Here is an 18,710-nt window from a genome sequence, read left to right as displayed (position 1 = left end):
CAGACTGTCTTCTCAAACTAGATGTCGCTTCCATTTTGAGACTTCCACAGGCCTGGAGCCAGGAGAGGAGACCAGAGTTGGGAAATGAGAACTGGGGGAAAATCTCCTCAGGGCAGAAAGGGAAATTCCAGAAAATAAGAACAGGTAAGAAAGAACCGGAGGTCTGACTCAGTCTCTTGTGTGGTCCCTGGGTCACACAAGGTTTTGTTTGAGCCCTCCGAATGTCTCTGGTGGGTATGGGGTTTGATTCTAAATGTGATTTCACCCCTCCTACCATCTCATTGGAAGGATTGATGTTGAAGCCGAAACTCCACTATTTAGTCAACTGATGCGAAGAACTGATTCATTGGAAAAGACCCTGATGCTGGAAAAGATTGAAAGCAGGAGGAGAAGGGGACGACAGAGGATGAGATGGTTGGATGGCATCACCAAATCAATGGACATGAGTTTGAGCAAGCTCCGGGAGTGGGTGATGGACAGGGAAGCCTGGTGTGCTGCCGTCCATGGGGTCTCAAGAAGTCAGACATGACTGAGCGACTGAACTGAACTGAACTGAAGAACAGGAGGGGGTTAGACAAGAAGGAAGAGAGAGAAAGAGGACTAGAATGAGAGGAAACATGGGCCAAAGAGCTCCTTCCAGCTGGACTCCTGGTTCACCTGGCAGGAACCCTGCCTGGGGCAACTAAGTGGCCATCCCCATAGACAGCCCCCATCCTCCCCTGCCAAGTGAGGACTGGGGAGTCTCAGGAGAGATCTGGCATGCCTAAAAAGATTTGAGAAACCCAGAAGGCAAAATAAGTAGAAAACAAACTAAAAAGTTTGCCAAAGTTAAGTCTTCTGGAAAGGTTTAATCATCACTCTAGACTCCCAGTTGGCCATTCCTTTTCTCTCTGCGATAGGAATGCAGCAGGTCTGGAGTCAACAGAGTTGAGAAGCCTATGGGTCAGGCAGCACAGGCTACGGATACTCCCAGCAGGGATGAGGAGGCAAGGGCAGAAGATGGGAAAGGGAGGAACCTGGGGTGGAGGCTGGGAGAAACTCAGTGCCCAGCCCCTCCCCTCTCCACACTCCCTTGTCTTTGGGTCCTAGACATATTCCTCACCCCAAGGACCACCTAGTACTCAGGGAAGCCCCCATGGGAGAAGGCAGGGAGGTCAGGGGCACAGGCAGCAGCCTGGGGCAGGCAAGCCAGGGAGTTGACCTCACAGGACCCAGCATCCTGATCTTCCCGGAAGTAGATGGAGTCAGCAGAATCCATGGAGGGCTCCTGGTCAAAGAAGTTGTAGGGTCGCAGGAAGAAGCCCACACCATTCCCCACTGTCACCGTGTTGGGAATGTCCTCTGCATGTGGGATGTGCAGGAAACCAGCTGTCACCCAGGCCACCAAGTCCTAGTGGGGTAGAAAGAGAGTCATGACTCCTGGCACTGCTAAGGACAGTTGCCTCCCCCAGGATTCACTTTGGGAGCCCAGCTTTGAACAAGAGTTTTAAGTCTTTAACATTTTTCCTACTAGCCCAGAAATCAAAGCATAGAGAATCGATTTCACATTGGGAGCAATACCAGAACCCCTTGCCAGCCTACAGTCTCCATCTCTGAAATGCAACCTACAGGTTGCTCCAGTACCTCCCCCGACTCTGGGGGTATTCCCAAACTGTAACTGAGAGAAGGAGAATGGAAGAGGGAAGATCAGGCATGGAGAGGCAAAAAAGGCGAACATTTAGAAATTAATCTTCGTGAAGCCAAAAACAGAGATGTTGATATAAGCGATGTTGTCTTCCGTGGTCACTCAAGCCCTCCTGAATCCTGCAGCCCTTAAAGGACTCAGTCCGCGGGGCTGAGACTGAGACTGAGAAGGTTGCTACCTCTTGAGGGTCTGCAGATGAACTCCCAGCTTGGGAAGTTTCCCCCTCCGAGTAATGAGCAGATCCACAAAAGCACAGAAGGCAGGAGTCAGCTCAGCCCTTCAGGTGATCACAGGGTTTCAGCGCCCCCCCCCCCACCAAAGGAAGGTGGGGCTGATCTCTGTGTCCCCCCACTCCTCCTTCTTCTCCCACAGTCAGCTGACCTTTCCAGCAACGGTCTCATTGTTGACGAAGTCAGCAAAGTTCACGGTGGGAGTCCAGGGGTCATTCTGATTGAAGACGCTGGAGCTGCTGGGCTCTGTCTCCTTCCTCTGGGTCACGGCAAGCTGGTACCTAGAGATGCTCTGGTTAGGTGTTCATGGTTACTGCCCCTGTCCTGCTGCCTGATCATCATAGAAGAGAGCTGAGTCCATGGACCTCAGGTTTCCCGTCTCATCCACAGTCACTCAATGTCACCCTGAAGTTGTCAGTAGCTCAACATCTTTCCATGTCTACCTGTTGATCCCTTGCAATTTCACAGCATGACCCAACCGAAACAGAAAAGACTTTTCCCACCTGGGCTCTAGCATTCCCAGGGGGCTGGGTATCCACAGTTGGCCTTTTTATACCCAAGAAATAAGTTTTGTACTCTTAGCTCACCAGGTGTAAAATTTGAACTGGATTTCCAATTGCCCCTCCCAACATGCTCTTCTTGTCTCATCCACACCCCTCCAACAACACAACCCACCCACCTCCCCCAGCTGAAGGCTCTCTCCATGGAGCTGTTCTGGGGCAGCGGCTCCCCAGCAAAGCTGACCGTCTGGATGCGATAGCCGCGAGGATGTCCCCACTTATTGCTCTGGTTGCTGGCCAGGTACAGGTAGCGAGGGGAGGCCCCTCCAAGGTGGAAGGCGGCCTGCTCCTCCGTCTCCAGCTGCTTCCGGGTCACCTGCAGCCTCTGTATCTGGTGCTCGGGGCTCCAGGGTACCACCGTGGGGACAAAAGCCATGTCCTCAGCCCAGACCCAGTTCTCCAGTCCTGGGTGGGGGTCAAAGGGTGAGGGAAGGACAGAGGCCTGGTCAGGCAGTTGCCCTGTCCCCTCTGGACTCTGCCTGCTCCTGGCTTCAGAGTGAGGGCCAAAGAGAAGACCAGTGAGTGTGTCCCCTGCTTCCCTCCCCTCTCATCTTTGGATGTCCCCAATCTCTCAGCCCCCTCTACTGGAATCGTTGCCTCCCCCGGGTGTCTTACCTCCCACATCGAGATCCACCTTGTAGTGTGCACTGTGGGTGTGCACGGTGCCCAGCGTGTGTTCACCAACCTGATTTCCGTATCTTTGGGCAGCACCAAAGAGGAACGCTGAGCTGATGTAGCCCGTAGCATGGAATTTGACTTCTATGGCCCCATTGGGGTGGAAGACCATATCCCACACATAGTCATAGTTGAGCATTGTGGACACAGACCTGAAGACCAGCACTGTCTCCACAACGCCCCCAAAATAGTGGGAAAGAAAATCTGAGTGGTGTCGCCTCAGGGGCAGGCCCTTGTTCTGCTCAAACACACAAAAGGCATCATGTAGTGTCTTGGGGGCTTGGGACTCCACAACGAAGTGCCAGTCCATGTAGGTGGCCAGATAGGGGCAGTCTACCCCACGAATCAGGGGTGTGCCGAAGTAACCCATGCCAAAGCCGCTATCCATATAGCGAGTGAGCATTGCTGCTGGGGTATTCCCACCATAGACAACTCCGGCCTCTTGCAGGCTGATCTCGTAAGCCAGCCGTTCTCCCTGGAATCGAACGTCAAAGATCCTAGGACCACTGAAAGCTCCGAGGCCAAAGGAGAAAGTCCACAACGAGGAGGCCACTTGATTGCCCTTGACACTGAAGCGGAGGCCCTGAGGATGGAACTGCAGAGGGGGAGCCGGACCTGGGGGCACCTGGGACTTCAGGGACCAGAACCCACCTGTTCCATTATCTGGGATCACCACCACATTCACCTGGCCAGCCTCAAATTGCTCCTCCAGCTGGGCCAGACTCTCATAGTAGCGGCCTTGAAAGAACACCTTCTGGATGGTCCACTGGGCAGGGTCCAGAGCCTTATGGTCTACCAGAAGCTCCAACCCCACGGGGTGCAGGTAAGGCCCACCCTTTGTGATATTATAGTAGATGCCAAACCAGGTGGCCCTATCACCTGATTGTAATCCACGGGGAGCTGAATTCATAGTCAACAGTTTCTGACCTCCTTGTTTGTAGGAGCAGCAGTGGTGGAGGACACCAGCAGCCTGGGGCAGCTCTCTGTCGAAGATCATCTGGTCTATGTCCAGGTACTCTCGGAGAAGCACAGGGCGTCGGTAATAGGGCAGGGGGCCCCCATGACGTTCCACGGTCACATCTCGCATGTAGGAGGGCTGGGGCAGCGGCCCTACCACCAGCTCAGTCACATTGGGCTGCGGTTGTCCGCCGAAGAAGACGATAGCCAGTGCCTCCCGGGCAGGTGGGGGGCTCCCCCTGTCCAGGTGGGCCAGGGCTGCAGCCTTCGGGGGCAGCTGCAGCTCTACTGAGAAGACGCAGTTGTCTGAGGGTCGGGCCTGGGCTGCATCCACCAGGTCTGGCCCCAGCTTCTGGGTCAGGAAGCTCATCACAGCCGTCAGCTCTTCTCGGCTCAGGTCTGCAAACAGCTGGCTGTGGTCAGGCGGTGTCCAGGGCTGGGCACTGGGGGATCCGGAGGGGCAGCGGGGAGGCAGGCTGGGATGACATTGCTTCCCAACTCGCTCCTCACTCCCAGCACCACCCTCCTCCCTGCCCATTACCAGAAGAGTCCACAAGGACAGAAAAATGAAGATGAACATCGCTAAAACTCCTGACTCTTCAGGGTCTTGAATCAGAATGCAGCACGCAAAATAGATACACGGACAGACAGAACGGGGTGCACGATGCCTCCTTAGTGTCTGGAAGTTCCTGGCTCTGGGTGGTCTTTCTGGGCAATGGCATGATGGGTACATTCAGGAGAAGCAGCCAAGGGCAGAGGGTTGGCAGGGAGTGGAGGGTGGGGTGGGGTCAGTGGTTAATTCAGTTCGGGAAATAGGGCTGAGGTAGGAATCTGCATTTTAACTGGCCCACGTCATTTTAACTGGCCCTCTGTCTTCTTGTTCCAAATCAAACACTCAGGTTCAAGGTTGGGGCACAAAGTGGAGGAGGGCTGCGTTTGGGAGACACAGCTGGAGGGAGGAGAGGAAGATGTGACGGGGGCAGAAAGGGACTGTCCTTGGGCTTCTCTCCTCATGCAGACGCAGCCTTTCTCCTGGCTACCTGGCTGCAAGCAAAACATACCTGAGCACAACCCTCCAGCAGGATTTGCTCCTTCCTTTCTCTAGTCTGGGAAGCCCTCATCACTGTTTTCTGCTCCCCCATCACCAGAATCCTACAGGCACACACAGGAGCCTGGAGAATCATGCTGAGAACACAAAGCAGCAGGGAGGACCTGGAGGACTAAAGGTCTGAGCCAGATCAACATCATGGAGCCCTGAGCTCCCTGAGTCACTGGAGGGGAGCATGCGGTGGGGGGTGGAGTCATAGTGTAAGAGAGACCCCCTCCTTACCCCATGAGCAGGGCAGATGGACCATCTCAGGTCATGGTGTCTGGAACCCTGGCTGTGAACTTCAACTAGCTGTCCACAACCCTCATCGCCAGGAAACCCTTTTCCAGAATACTGCAGAGGCAGAGAGCAAAGCTACCTCCTTCTCAGGCAGGTGATTGGGGGAGACACCATCTTCTGTGCAGCCAGGTCCTGACAGGACCAGAAGAAACTGAGAGTTCCAGAGATGGGACACGCTTCCCTGGTGACCTGGGGGACAACCCTTTCCAAGCTGCAAACCACCAAGACCACTTCCCCCGAAAGGCACCTTAGATGACCTTGCAGACAGAGTATATTTGCCTGGAGGAGAATGAACAGTACATCCCAGCAAAAAGAATCAGAAGGTGCAAAGGTACAGAACTTGAAACAGCCTGGGCATGGGTCAGAAATAGCCAAGGTCAGCCTATTGGGTATGAGGTGGAGACAGGAGTCGGTGGGACAGCAGAAGAGATCAGGTCAGGAAGGCTTCTGCAGTGTGTGGGTCTTAAGCAGAGTAGGCACTGCAGAAAGACAGAAATCTGGGAACATGAGAAACCAGGGAAGTCAACCCCAGAAAGGTCAGGTTCTCCAGATACCAGCTGCTTCTGCAACCACCTCTATTTTGATATGGAAATTCCACATATAGGTAATTTTGTTATCAATCTGGGTCCTGGACTCTTCCATCAATAGAAGTGATAAGAGGCTGGTGAAGTAAATCAAGTGAGAGTTAACTGGTACTCAAGCTGCTTCATGAAGGAGCAAGAACAAATCACAGGCTCCCTCGCTTGCCCTCTGTGCACTGGTTCTTTCAATGGAGTAAGAGCGGGGGAAGATCCGCAGAACAGGCCCCAGGGCTGGCTTAGGTGGTCTGCCCAACTGCTTGTGGTGCTGTGTGCAGGGACTGTGCCCAATACACTGCTTTTGTTTTGGCAACTCAAAGTGGCAGTATACCTGGGCTCTTTTTGTATCTTATGGTTCATGATTGCCCCAACTGCTGGTCCTTGCCAGTATTTTTAATGCATAACAGTTTCCCTGAATTCTGTTGCTTGAGGAGACAGTTGTCCACGTGCCAGTGCAAGCACCCCAGTCAAGGGTCTTCAGCCCCAGTCTCTGAAATTGAAACAGTTCATGCGGACTTTGTAATAAGAGGAGCAGAATCTAAGGTCATACCCAGCCCAGGCCACAAGGCCAGCCTCTCCAGGCCAAGAACTTCATTCTGGATCCTTTTGTAAGTGATGGCCTCTTCTCCCCAGTAAGAACACATCTTCGAGAGGATGGATAATGCTTTCCCTGTGCTTGGTAAAAGTAATCCCAACCAGTGTGACCAAGCACAGGTCAAGAACAGCCACTCTGCTGGGGTATCCAGGGTCTCCTAGGGAAGGTGGGTAATGATCAGGGAGCGGAAGGGAGAGATTTTGCCTGACCTGGTGGAGGAACTGATATAGAAGAAGGTGCCCCCTGCCCACCTTCTCTAAGTGTCCTGCTGGCACATCACTTCCTCTGTTGGCCTTTCATCGCAGGCTTTGCAATCATGTCAGCCATTCCAAACCAAAAAAGGAGTCTCATTTGGAGAATTACTCAGGAGACAGGACCGCATGTCCTGTTTCTCCCAACTGGGTCTTATTTCCCTTTGGACAAGCTTGGCCCCAGCCTCTGTGAATATGCTCAAGGTGAGTTGATTCATGGGAGTCAGAGCCCATCTCCAGGCCCCTGATCGGGGCTCCAGGTGCCTGAGCTGAGGCTGGTCCAGCAGCGGAAGGACTTGCAGGTCACTGCACTCCGATCTGCAATCTGGGGACACAGCTCTGACTGTGGTTCCGAGCAGGGCTTGGCTGTGGGACAGACAGAGACCATGACACCGGACGGGAAGCAAAGGGCCAGACTGAGGCCAATGACCTCGAGGACAAGCGGAAGGGCGGGTCTGAGCAACGTGGTGGGCGGGCTTGACAGGACTCGGTGTCTCATTGGCTGGGTGGGTGGCTGAGAAAGAGCATGGTGTTACACTGCACAAAAACACAGTTCCGTTCGGTGACTTGGTAATAGATGTACTTTTCCCTACTGGTCTCATTCTGCAAGTTGTAGGATCCTCGTTCCCCAACCATGCATGGACCCCGTGACTGCTGCAGTAGAAGGGAGGAACCCTAACCACTGGACCACCAAGGAATTTCCTCTAACGAGTGACCTGAGTGGGTGAGGGGCTTTCCTCATCAGAAGGACCTACAAGAAGAGCAGCAAGGTTAAGGGGGAAAACCAATAAGTCTGAGGTTGAGGTGCTCCTGGAAAGCCCCAGCACAGATGCCCAGAAAAGGACCATTGTCTCTATGGGTTTCCAGGGATGGGCAAACAGCGTCTAGGCTAGAAATTGAGATTTAGGTCGAACAACAAGTAGTCTTCATTAAAGATAGGAGAGCCTGCGAACACCCAGGGAGGACCGTGCAGAGGGGAGAGAGGAGGGCCGCGGCCAAAGGCCAGAAAACGCCCAGATGGGTGCTGAGCGGGCTGGTTGGTGGATCAGAAGGACAGGAGCCGGCACAGGAGCCTGAGAAGCAGACGGCATGCCCTCGGAAGGGTCAGAACATGAGGCAGTCACAACACGTGGGAGTTTTCAGTAGGGACTAGTCAGAGAGGACCAATGCCACCCAGAGGTCCAGAAGTAGCAGCTGGTAAGGCCTGTGGCTTCTTAATCAGCAGGAGGGGAATGGGATGAGGAGGGACTCAGGGGGAAAGGAAGCTGACCCTGGAAAGTTAGAGGTCTCCTTGGAGGGTGGCATCTGGAAGGAACAACCCAGGGAAGACACCCACCAGGAGAGGCAGGTCCTGGATTCGACTTAGCGAGATGAGTCAAGAGCCGATTAAAAGGGAGAGATTTAAAGTTCAGAGAAAGGAGTGGAAAACTGAGAGAGAACCTTCTGGAGAGTGCCATGAGGGGTGGGTTTCTCTTAAAACAGGTAAAGAGTCTGTAGAGATAATGAACCCATTTTCACTGTCAAATCAGTCAAAGAAGCTGTCAGGGAGAGACAAGAAACCTTTTTTTTTTTTTTTATTAGGGATTTAACTTTTCCCCCATCCCACCATGCTCTGTATAAAGTTTACAAGGATCATCTAAGCAATTATCCCATCAGCACACAAAGAACCAAGGGAACTATTTTTGGGCAGGATTTTACTTTAATCAGCAACTGACTCTCCCAAGGGTTAAGTGTTCATTACATATAGTGATGCTCTGGGACTTCCCTGGTGGTCCAGCGGTTCACATGCTGGGCCCCCACTGCAGGAGGGGCAAAGGAAACTCTCACCCTGGCACTCCCTTGCTGAGAATCCTTCCATGGCTCCCCATTTCCCTTAGAGTAACCATGGATTGCAAGCACCTGCCTTCTCTGCCCCTGTTTGTCCCTCCAGGCCCTGCTCTCAGCCCACACACCCGTCAGCGAACTCGGGTACTCGGATGGTGTTACCTTGTCACTTCCTGGCCTTTGAACATGTTGTTCTCTCTTCCTGGAAACTTGTCACTGCTCACTTTCTTCTCCTATGGCCAGCTCTATCCATCAGCTTAGACACCACGTCCCTCAGGAAGCCTTCTTCAGTCCCTAAGTCCAGGTTAGGGGCCCCTGCTTTGTCCTCCTCCTACCTCAAACGGAAGAGTCACTGATGTTTGACTCTTGACTTGCCCCTGTCGCCCCTGGGGGCCACATTGTATCACTCCATAATGTACCCCGGTGCCTCCCAAGGTGCCTGGCACACAGGAGGCACTGGGGAAGTCTTTGTTGAACGCGTGTGGGAATCCTATCCTGCACTCGCAGAGGAAGCCCTGCCTAGGGGCTGCAGGAGGAGAGCCAAGGTAGGAGGGCACAGCTTCTGCTGCTCACAGGGTTTGCCTGTGTCTCCATTCCTGGAATCCCAGTTATGCCCCTCCTGTAAGGACATCTTGGGTGTCCCCTAGTTCAGTTCCTCAAGGGCAATGGGCCCAAATCCAAAAGATTGTGCCCTTGTGGACAGGAGTTCTTTCAGAACCTGGGTTACTCTTTCCTCCTTTGGCTTGACCATGAGTCTGAGGCTAACACTCCAGCCAGCCTAAAGGTATTAAAGAGACAGTGTGTGGGGTGGACAGCTGGAGGCCCACCTTGCAGGCCTCCTGACCTCTGTGGGCTGATAAGCTCATGATCTACATGTCCACTGAGGCCTGGGCCAGGGGTGTCATCCCTAGACCAGCTGCAGAGAGACACAGCCATCGTCCCTTTTGCACATCAAAGCTGTGAGCAAGCATCCACGCACACACTCACATGCACACTCAGCACTTGTAGACACTCACTGCCTTGGTCTGGACATGGTTTCCAGCAATGACTTGCAAGTTATTCTTCCTGGGTAGGGGAGGGGTTGACACCACATTCCTTTATTCCAAAAGAAAAATTCCTTTATTCCTTTGCCTCCAGCACTGAATCTCATGCAACTGACCATAAAAAGGAGCCAGAAGGAGGTGGAGACAACAGCATGACTCAGGTCAGAGAAAGAAAAGGCATCAAGTCAGAATCAGAGCCACGGTGGCCACAGCACCTATTTTTCTCCCCTGTCTCCATCTTTAACCTCTCCTTCTCCTCAATCTCGGTCCTCTGCCTCTCTGGCTTCCACCTCGGGTCATGTTATAAATTCACCCACCCGCCACACTCTCTCCTGACTGAGGTCTTTCTCCCTGCTATTTTAAACTATCTTCTCTCCAGCTCACAGACTCATCTCCATCCACTGTTGACCCAGCAGTGAACCTGGGTTTGGAGCAATACAGAAAGGAGCAGAAGCTTCTGTGTTGTGTGTGCTCCCTGGATGTGACTCCCTCAATTCAGAAGCTGAGCAGCATCTGGAATCTGTTTCCTGTCCTTCACCTCCAGCCTTGCCTGGGCTTCCAGCAGATGGAAGTCACCCTCCCCATTGCTTCTCATTCCCCCTCCTTGAAGAGAGACAGACCCAGAGAGTGAGCCATAGACAGTCAAAGAGAAACTGACTGAGGGTTAACGTTTTCCATGGAGACGCACAACAAGAAGCGGCGAAGGGATCACCAGAGACCACACCTATTTCTTTGGGTCGCAAGTGTTTGAGAATATTGAGTCCCTGGGCTCATCTCTCAGCACAGTTTATCCTCCCCCATTCTACCCTATCGGAAAAGACAACTTATTAATAGTTTAAAGGATGAAGGCAGGTCTTGTGTGGGGCCATTTATTATTTGAATAATAATAAATGAATAGGTAATATGGTCATATGGTTCAAAATTTTTTAAAGGGTTTATACTACTAAGTCCCCCCTCCTGAGTCCCTTCCACCTGGATGCCCTCCAGAGGCAACCAGTGTCATCCATGTCTTCTGAATATGCATCTATAAGATATAAAAATATGTATTCATATGATCTTTCCTTTAGAACACAAAAGGTGGTGCCCTCTACACACGTCTCTGTACCTTGCCTTGCTCTTTAGAAGATTAATTTCTAGAAAGAAATATGATTGGTTTTATAGCTCCATAATATTGCTTTGTAAAACTGTATTAGAATTTATTTAATAAATCTTCTAGGAAAGACAGTTCTATATTTTCAATCTCTGGATATTTGTAGAGACCCTGGATCCAGATTTATTCTATCCACATCTCCCGAGGCACAGCCTGTGGGGGAGGCTCCACCCCCACAGGCCGTGGCTCCTTTGCATGGTCACACGTGATTGGACAACTCCTTGCCCCACGACAGGTCTTCTTGCCCCTCTCCCTAAGTGCCCACCCAACCTCCCCTACTGGCTACTGCAGTGTGCAGAGGCCACAGGTCACACAGAGACCTGGCACAAATGACCACTCCTCATTACCTCTGCACCCACAAAGCCACCTCAAGTGCTAACTAGAGCTGCTGCTGTCTCCATGACCATCCTCTGCAACAGGATGCAAGACAGGCCTATACAAACACACTGTCCCAGGACTGGGGAAGGGGCAGCCTCCAGACACTGGAGATAGGTGGGGACTGTCCTCCCAAGCTAGATGTCCCTTGCATTTTCAGACTTCCGCAGGCCTAGAGTCAGGAGAGGAGACCAGAGGTGAAAAATGAGAGCAGAGGAACATCCCTTCAGGGCCAGGTGGTAAATACCAAGATATAAGAATAGGTCAGAACAGGAGGAGGCGAGGCAAGAAGGAAGAGAAGAAGGAGGACCAGGATGAGAGGAAACAAGGGCCAAAGAGCCCCTTCCAGCTGGACTCCTGGCCTCACAGTCCTGCCAGGAACCCTGTTGGCGGCCATCCCCTTAGAGAGCCCCCATCCTCCCCTCCAACGTGAGGACTGGGGAGTCTCAGGAGAGACCTAGCATGGCCTAAAAAGCTTTGAGAGTGCAGGAAACCAAAGACAAAAGGGAAAAACAAAACAAAACACCAAAACCAGGAAGCGATTGGAAAGGTTTAATAATCATTCCAGACTCCCCACTGGTGACTCCTCTCCTCTCTGCGACAGGAACCCCGCAGGTTGAGGTCCCCAAAGCCGACAAGGCCCTGTCTCAGGCAGCACAGGCTCAGGATGCTCCCAGCAGGGAGGGGAAGGCAAGGGAGAGAAAGGACCCTGGAGGGTGAAGAGGAAGAAGAGGGCACAGACTCCCCAGCTCCCAGCCCTTCTTCTCCCCATACTCCTTGGCCCTGGGGCCCCAGCCACATTCCCCATGCCAGGGAACACCTAGGGTTTGAATCCCCCATGGGAGAAGGCAGGGAGGTCAGGGGCACAGGCAGCAACCTGGGGCAGGCAAGCCAGGGAGTTGACCTCACAGGACCCAGCATCCTGGTCCTCCCGGAAGTAGATGGAGTCAGCAGAATTGATGGAGGGGTCCTCATCAAAGAAGTTGTAGGGTCTCAGAATGAACCCCGCACTGTTCCCCACTGTCACCGTGTTGGGAATGTCCTCTGCATGTGGGATGTGCAGGAAACCGGCTGTCACCCAGGCCACCAAGTCCTAGTAGGGGAAGAAAGAGGGTCATGAGGCCCGGAGCTGTTAAAAACACCTCTGCCTCCCACAGAATTCACTTTGGGAGCCCACCATCACTCAAGAGGGCTTTAAATCTTTAAACATTTTTTTCATAGTAGCCAAGAAGTCAAAGCATAAAGAATCAACATCATATTAGGAGCAACCCAGCCTCCACTATTCCAGTCTGCAGCTGCCATCTCTGACATTTCCCATCACATCGCCATCAGCCTACCCATCCCAAGAGAAATGATGACACCCACAGGCTACTTCAGCACCTCCTCTGACTCTGAGGGTTCCCAAACTGTGACTGAGAGGAGGTGAATGAAGGAGGTAAGATCAGGGTGTGAGTGACAGAAAGGCTGACATTTAGAAATTAATCCTTTGGTGGTGAAGACAGAAGTGGAGAAGTTTTAGGTATAAGAGATGTGGTCTTCCCTGGTCATCCCAGCCATTCTGAATCCTGGGGCCCTTAAAGGACTCAGTCTACAGAGCTGAGACTGAGAGCACTCTTGCCTCTTGAGGAAAGACTGGAGCCTCAGCCAGGGTCTGCAGATGAACTCCCAGCTTAGGAAGTTTCCCCCCACAGGTAGTGAGCAGATCCTCAAAAGCACAGAAGCAGGAGTCAGCTCAGCCCTTCAGGTGATCACGGGTTTTCAGGCCCCCACCCCAAGAGAAGGTGGGGCTGATCTCTGTGTTCCCCACCCCTCCCTCATCTCCCACGGTCAGCTGACCTTTCCAGCAATGGTCTCATTGTTGATGAAGTCAGCAAAGTCCACGGTGGGAGTCCAGGGGTCATTCTGATTGAAGACGCTGGAGCTGCTGGGCTCTGTCTCCTTCCTCTGGGTCACAGCCAGCTGGTACCTAGAGATGCTCTGATCAGGGGTCCATGATCACTGTCCCTGTCCTGGTGCTTGATCATCATGGAAGGGAACTGAGCCCATGGACCTCAGGTTTCCCCTCTCATCTACAGTCACTCGATGTCACCCTAGTGGGTGGCCCAACACCTTTCCATGTTTATCCCTTTTGATTTCACAACATGGCCCCACCAAAATTTAAAAGACCTTCCCCCCTTGGGTGGTGTGTATCCACTGTGGGCCTTTTGATAACCAGGAAATATGTTTTGGGCTCTCACCTCTCCTCGCGTACATTTGAACTGGGTTCCCAAATGCCCCTCCCAACACTCTTCTCATTTCAACACCCCCTCCAACAACACACCCCACCCACCTCCCCCAGCTGACGGCTCTCTCCATAGAGCTGTTCTGGGGCAGCGGCTCCCCAGGGGCGCTGATCATCTGGATGCGGTAGGCCCGAAGGTGCCCCCACTTGTTGCTCATCTTGCAGGTCAGGTACAGGTGGCGAGGGGAGGCCCCTCCCAGGGGGAAGGCGGCCTGCTCCTCCGTCTCGAGCTGCTTCCGGGTCACCTGCAGCCTTTGCATCTGGTGCTCAGGGCTCCAGGGTACCGCCGTGGGGACAAAAGCCATGTCCTCAGCCCAGACCGAGTTCTCCAGTCCTGCGGAAGTGGAGTCATGGGGGAAGGGAGGACCGAGAGTTGGTCAGACAGTTGCCCTGCCCCCTCTGGAGTCTGCCTGTGCCTGGCTGCAGAGTAGGAGCCAAACACAAGGCCAGATTGAGTGTGTCCCTTGCTTCCCATCTCTCACCCAAAGATGTCCCCAATTTTCAGGCCCCTCTACTGGAATTCTTGCCTCTCCCAGGGCGTCTTACCTCCCACATCCAAATCCACCTTGTAGTGGGCACTGTGAGTGTGGACGTTGCCCAGTGTGTTCTCCCGAACCTGGTTTCCATATCTTCTGGCAGCACCAAAGTGGAACACTGAGTTGATGTAGCCCGTGGCATGGAATTTGACTTTAATGGCCCCATTGGAGTGAAAGATCACATCCCACACATAGTCATAATTGTACAAGGTCGACACAGATCTGAAGACCAGCACTGTCTCCATAAGACCCCCGAAATAGTGAGAAAACACATCTGAGTGGTGTCGCCTCAGGGGCAGGCCCTTGTTCTGCTCAAACACACAAAAGGCATCGTGTAGTGTCCGGGGCGCTTGGGACTCCAGAAGGAAGTGCCAGTCCACGTAGGTGGCCAGATAGGGGCAGTCGACGCCGCGGGTCAGGGGCGTGGCGTACTTGCCCATACCAAAGCCTCGGTCCATATAGTGGTTCACCATTCCTACTGGGGTATTCCCACCATAGACAACCAGGACCTCTTGCAGGCTGATCTCATAAGCCAGCCGTTCTCCCTGAAATCGAACGTCAAAAATCCTAGGACCACTGAAAGCTCCGAGGCCAAAGGAGAAAGTCCACAACGAGGAGGCCACTCGACTGCCTTGGACACTGAAGCGGGGGCCCTGAGGATGGAACTGCAGAGGGGGAGCTGGACCCGGGGGCACCTGGGACTTCAGGGACCAGGACCCTCCTGTGCCATTGTCTGGGATCACCACCACATTCACCTGGCCAGCCTCAAACTGCTCCTCCAGCTGGGCCAGACTCTCATAGTAGTGGCCTTGAAAGAACACCTTCTGGATGGTCCACTGGGCAGGGTCCAGAGCCTTGTGGTCTATCAGCAGCTCCAACCCCACAGGGTGCAGGTAGATCCCAGCCCCTGAAATGTTGTAGTAAAGGCCAAACCAGGTGGCCCTGTCCCCTGACTGCACACCATGGGGAGCTGTGGTCAAGATCACCAGGTTCCTTCCTCCTTGTTTGTAGGAGCAGCAGTGGTGGAGGACACCAGCAGCCTGAGGCAGTTCTCTGTCAAAAATCATCTGGTCTATGTCCAGGGACTCTCGGAGAAGAAAGGGACGTCGGTAATATGGCAGGGGGCCCCCATGACGCTCCACGGTCACATCCCGCATGTAGGAGGGCTGGGGCAGCGGGCCCACCACCAGCTCCGTCACATTGGGCTGCGGTTGTCCGCCAAAGAAGACAATGGCCAGTGCCTCCCGGGCAGGTGGGGGGCTCCCCCTGTCCAGGTGGGCCAGAGCTGCAGCCTTGGGGGGCAGCTGCAGCTCTACCGAGAAGATGCAGTTGTCTGAGGGTTGGGCCTGGCGTGCATCCACCAGGCCTGGACCAAGCTTCTGGGTCAGGAAGCTCATCACAGCTGTCAGCTCTTCTCGGCTCAAGTCTGCAAACAGCTGGCTGTGGTCAGGCTGTGTCCAGGGCTGGGCACTGGGGGATCCGGAGGGGCAGCGGGGAGGCAGGCTGGGATGACATTGCTTCCCAACTCCCTCCTCACTCCCAGTACCACCCTCCTCCCTGCCCATCACCAGAAGAGTCCACAAGGACAGAAGAATGAAGATGAACTGCGCTAAAGCTCTGGCCGTCTTCAGGCGCTCGATTCGGAATGCAGCGTGCATGACGGCAGACCGACAGGACTGGGGGCACAACGCCTCCTCCAGTGTCTGTAGGTTCCTGGCTTGGAGTTGTGCTTCGGGTCAACACCTTATATGTACACTGAGGACAAGCAGCCGAGGAAAGAGGGTTGGCCGTGGGCAGGGCTTTGGGCGGGGCAGTGATCAGGCCAGGTTCAGAAGATGCACCTGAGGTTATAAATTGAATTTTAAGTGGCCCATGTCAGCCTCTGTCCTCCTGTTTCAAATCAAACACTCAGCTTCACTGTTGGGGAACAAAATGGGGGAGGGATGGGTATGGGAGACACAGCTGGAGGGAGGAAGTGGTAGAAGTGATGGGTCCCAGGGCTCTTTTTCCAGTCTCTTGATGGAAGCTTGCTCCTTGCTACATGGCTGCAAGCAAAACTCCCGTGTTCAGCCATCCAGCCAGATTCCGTCTTCCTTCCTCTAGTCCAATAAGCCCTCTAATGAGGGCTGCTATGCGGCAACCAGAACCCTACTAGCACACATAGGAGCCTGGAGAGTCATGCTGAGAACACAAAGCACCTATAGGGAACTGGGGAGTTGAAGAGCTGAGCCAGGTCAACATCTTGGAAGTCTTGAGCTCCCTGAGTCACTGGAGGGGAGCATGCAGTGAGGGGAGGAGTCACAGTGTAAGGGAGACCCCCTCCTTACCCCATGAGCAGGACTGATGGACCATCACAGGTCACGGTGTCTGGAACCCTGGCTGTGAACTTCAACTAGCTGTCCATAACCCTCATCGCCAGGAAACCCTTTTCCAGAATACTGCAGAGGCAGAGAGCAAGCTACCCCCATTCTCAGGCAGGTGATTGGGGGAGACACCATCTTCTGTGCAGCCAGGTCCTGACAGGTCCAGAAGAAACTGAGATTTCCAGAGATGGGACATGCTTCCCTGGTGACCTGGGGACAATCCTTTCCAAGCTGCAAACCGCCAAGACCACTTCCCCCGAAAGGCACCTTAGATGACCTTGCAGACAGAGTATATTTGCCTGGAGGAGAATGGACAGTACATTCCAGCCAAAAGGATCAGAAGGTGCAAAGGTACAGAACTTGAAACAGCCTGGGCATGGGCAGGAAAAGGCCAAGGTCAGTGTATTGGGTGTGAAGTGGACACAGGAGTCGGTGGGACAGCAGAAGAGATCAGGTCAGGAAGGCTTGTGCAATGTGTGAGTCTTAAGCAAAGTAGGCACTGCAGAAAGACAGAAATCTGGAACATGTGAAACCAGGGAAATCAACCTCAGAAAGGTCAGGTTCTCCAGACACCAGCTGCTTCTGCAACCACCTCTATTTTGATGTGGAAATTCCACATACGGGTCATTTTGTTACCAAGCTGTGTCCCTGGACACTTCCATCAGTAGAATTGATAAGAAGCCAGAGGAGGAATTGAGCCAGGGCTTTACTGGTACTCAAGCTGCAGCAGGAAGGAGCAAGAACAAAACACAGGTTCCCTTGCTTGCCCTCTGTGGTCTCGTTCCTTCAGTGGAGTAAGAATGGGGGCAGATCTGTGGAGCAGCCTGAGGGCTGGCTTAGGTGGTCTGCCCACCTCTTTGGTGATGCTGTGTGCAGGGGTCATGCCCAACACCTGCTCTTCTCCTTTCACCTCAGAAGCAGCAATACATTTCTGTCTTTGTTGTATCTCATTATTCATAACTGCCCGGACTGCCCGGTGCTTGCAGATATTTTCAGTCTGTTACAGGCTGTTTGTATTCTGTTGCTCAAGGAGATACCTGTCCAGGTGCCAAGTGCAAAGCACTCCAGTACAGGGTCTCAGGCCCTAGCCTGTCTCAGCTTGAAATGGTTCCTGTGGACTTTTTAATAAAGGGGGGGCAGAATCTAATGTCAAACCCAGCCCTGGCCCCATGGCCAGCCTCTCCAGCCCAGGAACTTCATTCTGGATCCTTTGATGAGTGGTGGTATTTTCTGCCAGCTCAGAACACATTGTCAAGAGAACACCTGACACTTTTTTCATCCTGACCGGTGTTACCAGTCACAGATCAAGACTGGCCACTCTGGTGGGGAATCCCCAGGTCTCCTAGTGGAGAGGGAGTAATGATCAGGGGGTGGGAGGGAGAGAGTTGGCCTGGCCTTGAGGAGGAACTGATATAGAAGAAGGTGCCCCCTCTGCCCACCTTCTCGAGAAGCGGCTCGCTGTCACGTTGCTTCCTCTGAATTCGCATCATCCTAGGCTTCACAATCATCACATCACACACCGTAAACAACTGTTTAAAGGTGTTTCTGTTGGGCAATTACTCGGGGGAAAGGAGCTACACATCCTGCTTCCTCCAGTAAGTCTTATTTCCCTTTGGACAAACTTGCCTGCAGCCTGTGTAAATGTGCTGAAGGTGACTCGATCCCTGGGAGCCAGCCAGGTGCCATCCCCAGTCCCCAGGCTGGGCCCACGTGGTGCCTGAGCCTGCCTGCTGTCCCAGAGTCCCAATGAGGCCAGTGGAACCCCTCGGGATGCCCAGGTCACTGTACTCTGATCTGCATTCCAGGGGTACAGCTCTGGCTTCAATGCTGAGAGAGCACCGAGTGTGTGAATCACACTGACAGGAGGCAAAGGGTCAGATGAGGCCAGTGACCTCCAGGACAGAGAAGAAATGAGGAATCTGAGCAAGGTGGCCGGTGGTGTTGACAGGACTTTGTGTCTGATTGAGTGGGTGCGTGAGAAAGGATGCAGACTCTGGGGACACAAGGACACCAAGTTTCCTTTGGGTGAATTGGGACGATGAGGAGCTTTCTTCAGAAGAAGGACCTACAAGAAGGGCCGCAAGTTTAAGGAGGAATCCAACAAGTTTGAGGCTGAGGTTCCTGGGGGAAGCCCCAGCATAGATGCCCAGGAAAAGGGCCACTGGGTCTATAGGTTTCAAGGTCTGGAGAACAGCCTCTAGTCTAGAAATGGAGATTTGTG

General features: G+C 53.3%; 2 protein-coding genes across 3 annotated transcripts; both read right to left on the bottom strand.

Annotated features, from left to right (window-relative positions):
- Nucleotides 1–1,114: 1,114 nt before the first annotated feature.
- On the bottom strand, nucleotides 1,115–4,839 carry LOC129537768 (primary amine oxidase, liver isozyme). Its single transcript, XM_055397525.2, has 4 exons — nucleotides 3,090–4,839; nucleotides 2,594–2,879; nucleotides 2,066–2,195; nucleotides 1,115–1,390 (listed from the first exon to the last, which is right to left on the bottom strand). The coding sequence occupies exons 1-4, from the start codon at nucleotides 4,837–4,839 to the stop codon at nucleotides 1,115–1,117; spliced, it is 2,442 nt and encodes an 813-aa protein (XP_055253500.2).
- A 7,007-nt stretch (nucleotides 4,840–11,846) lies between these two features.
- On the bottom strand, nucleotides 11,847–15,862 carry LOC129544451 (primary amine oxidase, lung isozyme-like). 2 transcript variants are annotated; one of them, XM_055407941.2, is made up of 4 exons: nucleotides 14,137–15,862; nucleotides 13,639–13,924; nucleotides 13,146–13,275; nucleotides 11,847–12,402 (listed from the first exon to the last, which is right to left on the bottom strand). In XM_055407941.2, exons 1-4 carry the CDS (start codon nucleotides 15,782–15,784, stop codon nucleotides 12,130–12,132), a joined length of 2,337 nt encoding a protein of 778 aa, XP_055263916.1. In that variant the 5' UTR covers nucleotides 15,785–15,862; the 3' UTR covers nucleotides 11,847–12,129. The 2 variants fall into 2 exon arrangements, 1 of the variants encoding a protein (XP_055263916.1); XR_008683458.2 differs by having other exon boundaries at nucleotides 12,264–12,402; nucleotides 13,146–13,286.
- Between the last annotated feature and the right edge of the window lie 2,848 nt (nucleotides 15,863–18,710).

Source organism: Moschus berezovskii, chromosome 20 (genome assembly GCF_049115385.1).
Source record: "Moschus berezovskii isolate FMDL1 chromosome 20, NW_MosBer_1.0, whole genome shotgun sequence".
In the NCBI taxonomy this organism is placed as follows: Eukaryota; Metazoa; Chordata; class Mammalia; order Artiodactyla; family Moschidae; genus Moschus; species Moschus berezovskii.
Note: the sequence above shows the minus strand (reverse complement) of the source record. Positions and strands in the feature narration are given on the sequence as shown.

Bases quoted from the DNA above. Each gene is read 5' to 3' on its own strand.
- LOC129537768 (XM_055397525.2), bottom strand. From the start codon at position 4,839: ATGTACCCATCATGCCATTGCCCAGAAAGACCACCCAGAGCCAGGAAC. The intron at 2,196-2,593 runs GTGGGTGGGTTG...GAGCATCTCTAG, and splicing joins AGAGCCTTCAGCTGGGGGAG to GTACCAGCTTGCCGTGACCC. The intron at 1,391-2,065 runs GTCAGCTGACTG...CTACCCCACTAG, and splicing joins ATGAGACCGTTGCTGGAAAG to GACTTGGTGGCCTGGGTGAC.
- LOC129544451 (XM_055407941.2), bottom strand. From the start codon at position 15,784: ATGCACGCTGCATTCCGAATCGAGCGCCTGAAGACGGCCAGAGCTTTA. The intron at 13,925-14,136 runs GTAAGACGCCCT...CCACTTCCGCAG, and splicing joins GGTGGATTTGGATGTGGGAG to GACTGGAGAACTCGGTCTGG. The intron at 12,403-13,145 runs GTCAGCTGACCG...TTCCCCTACTAG, and splicing joins ATGAGACCATTGCTGGAAAG to GACTTGGTGGCCTGGGTGAC.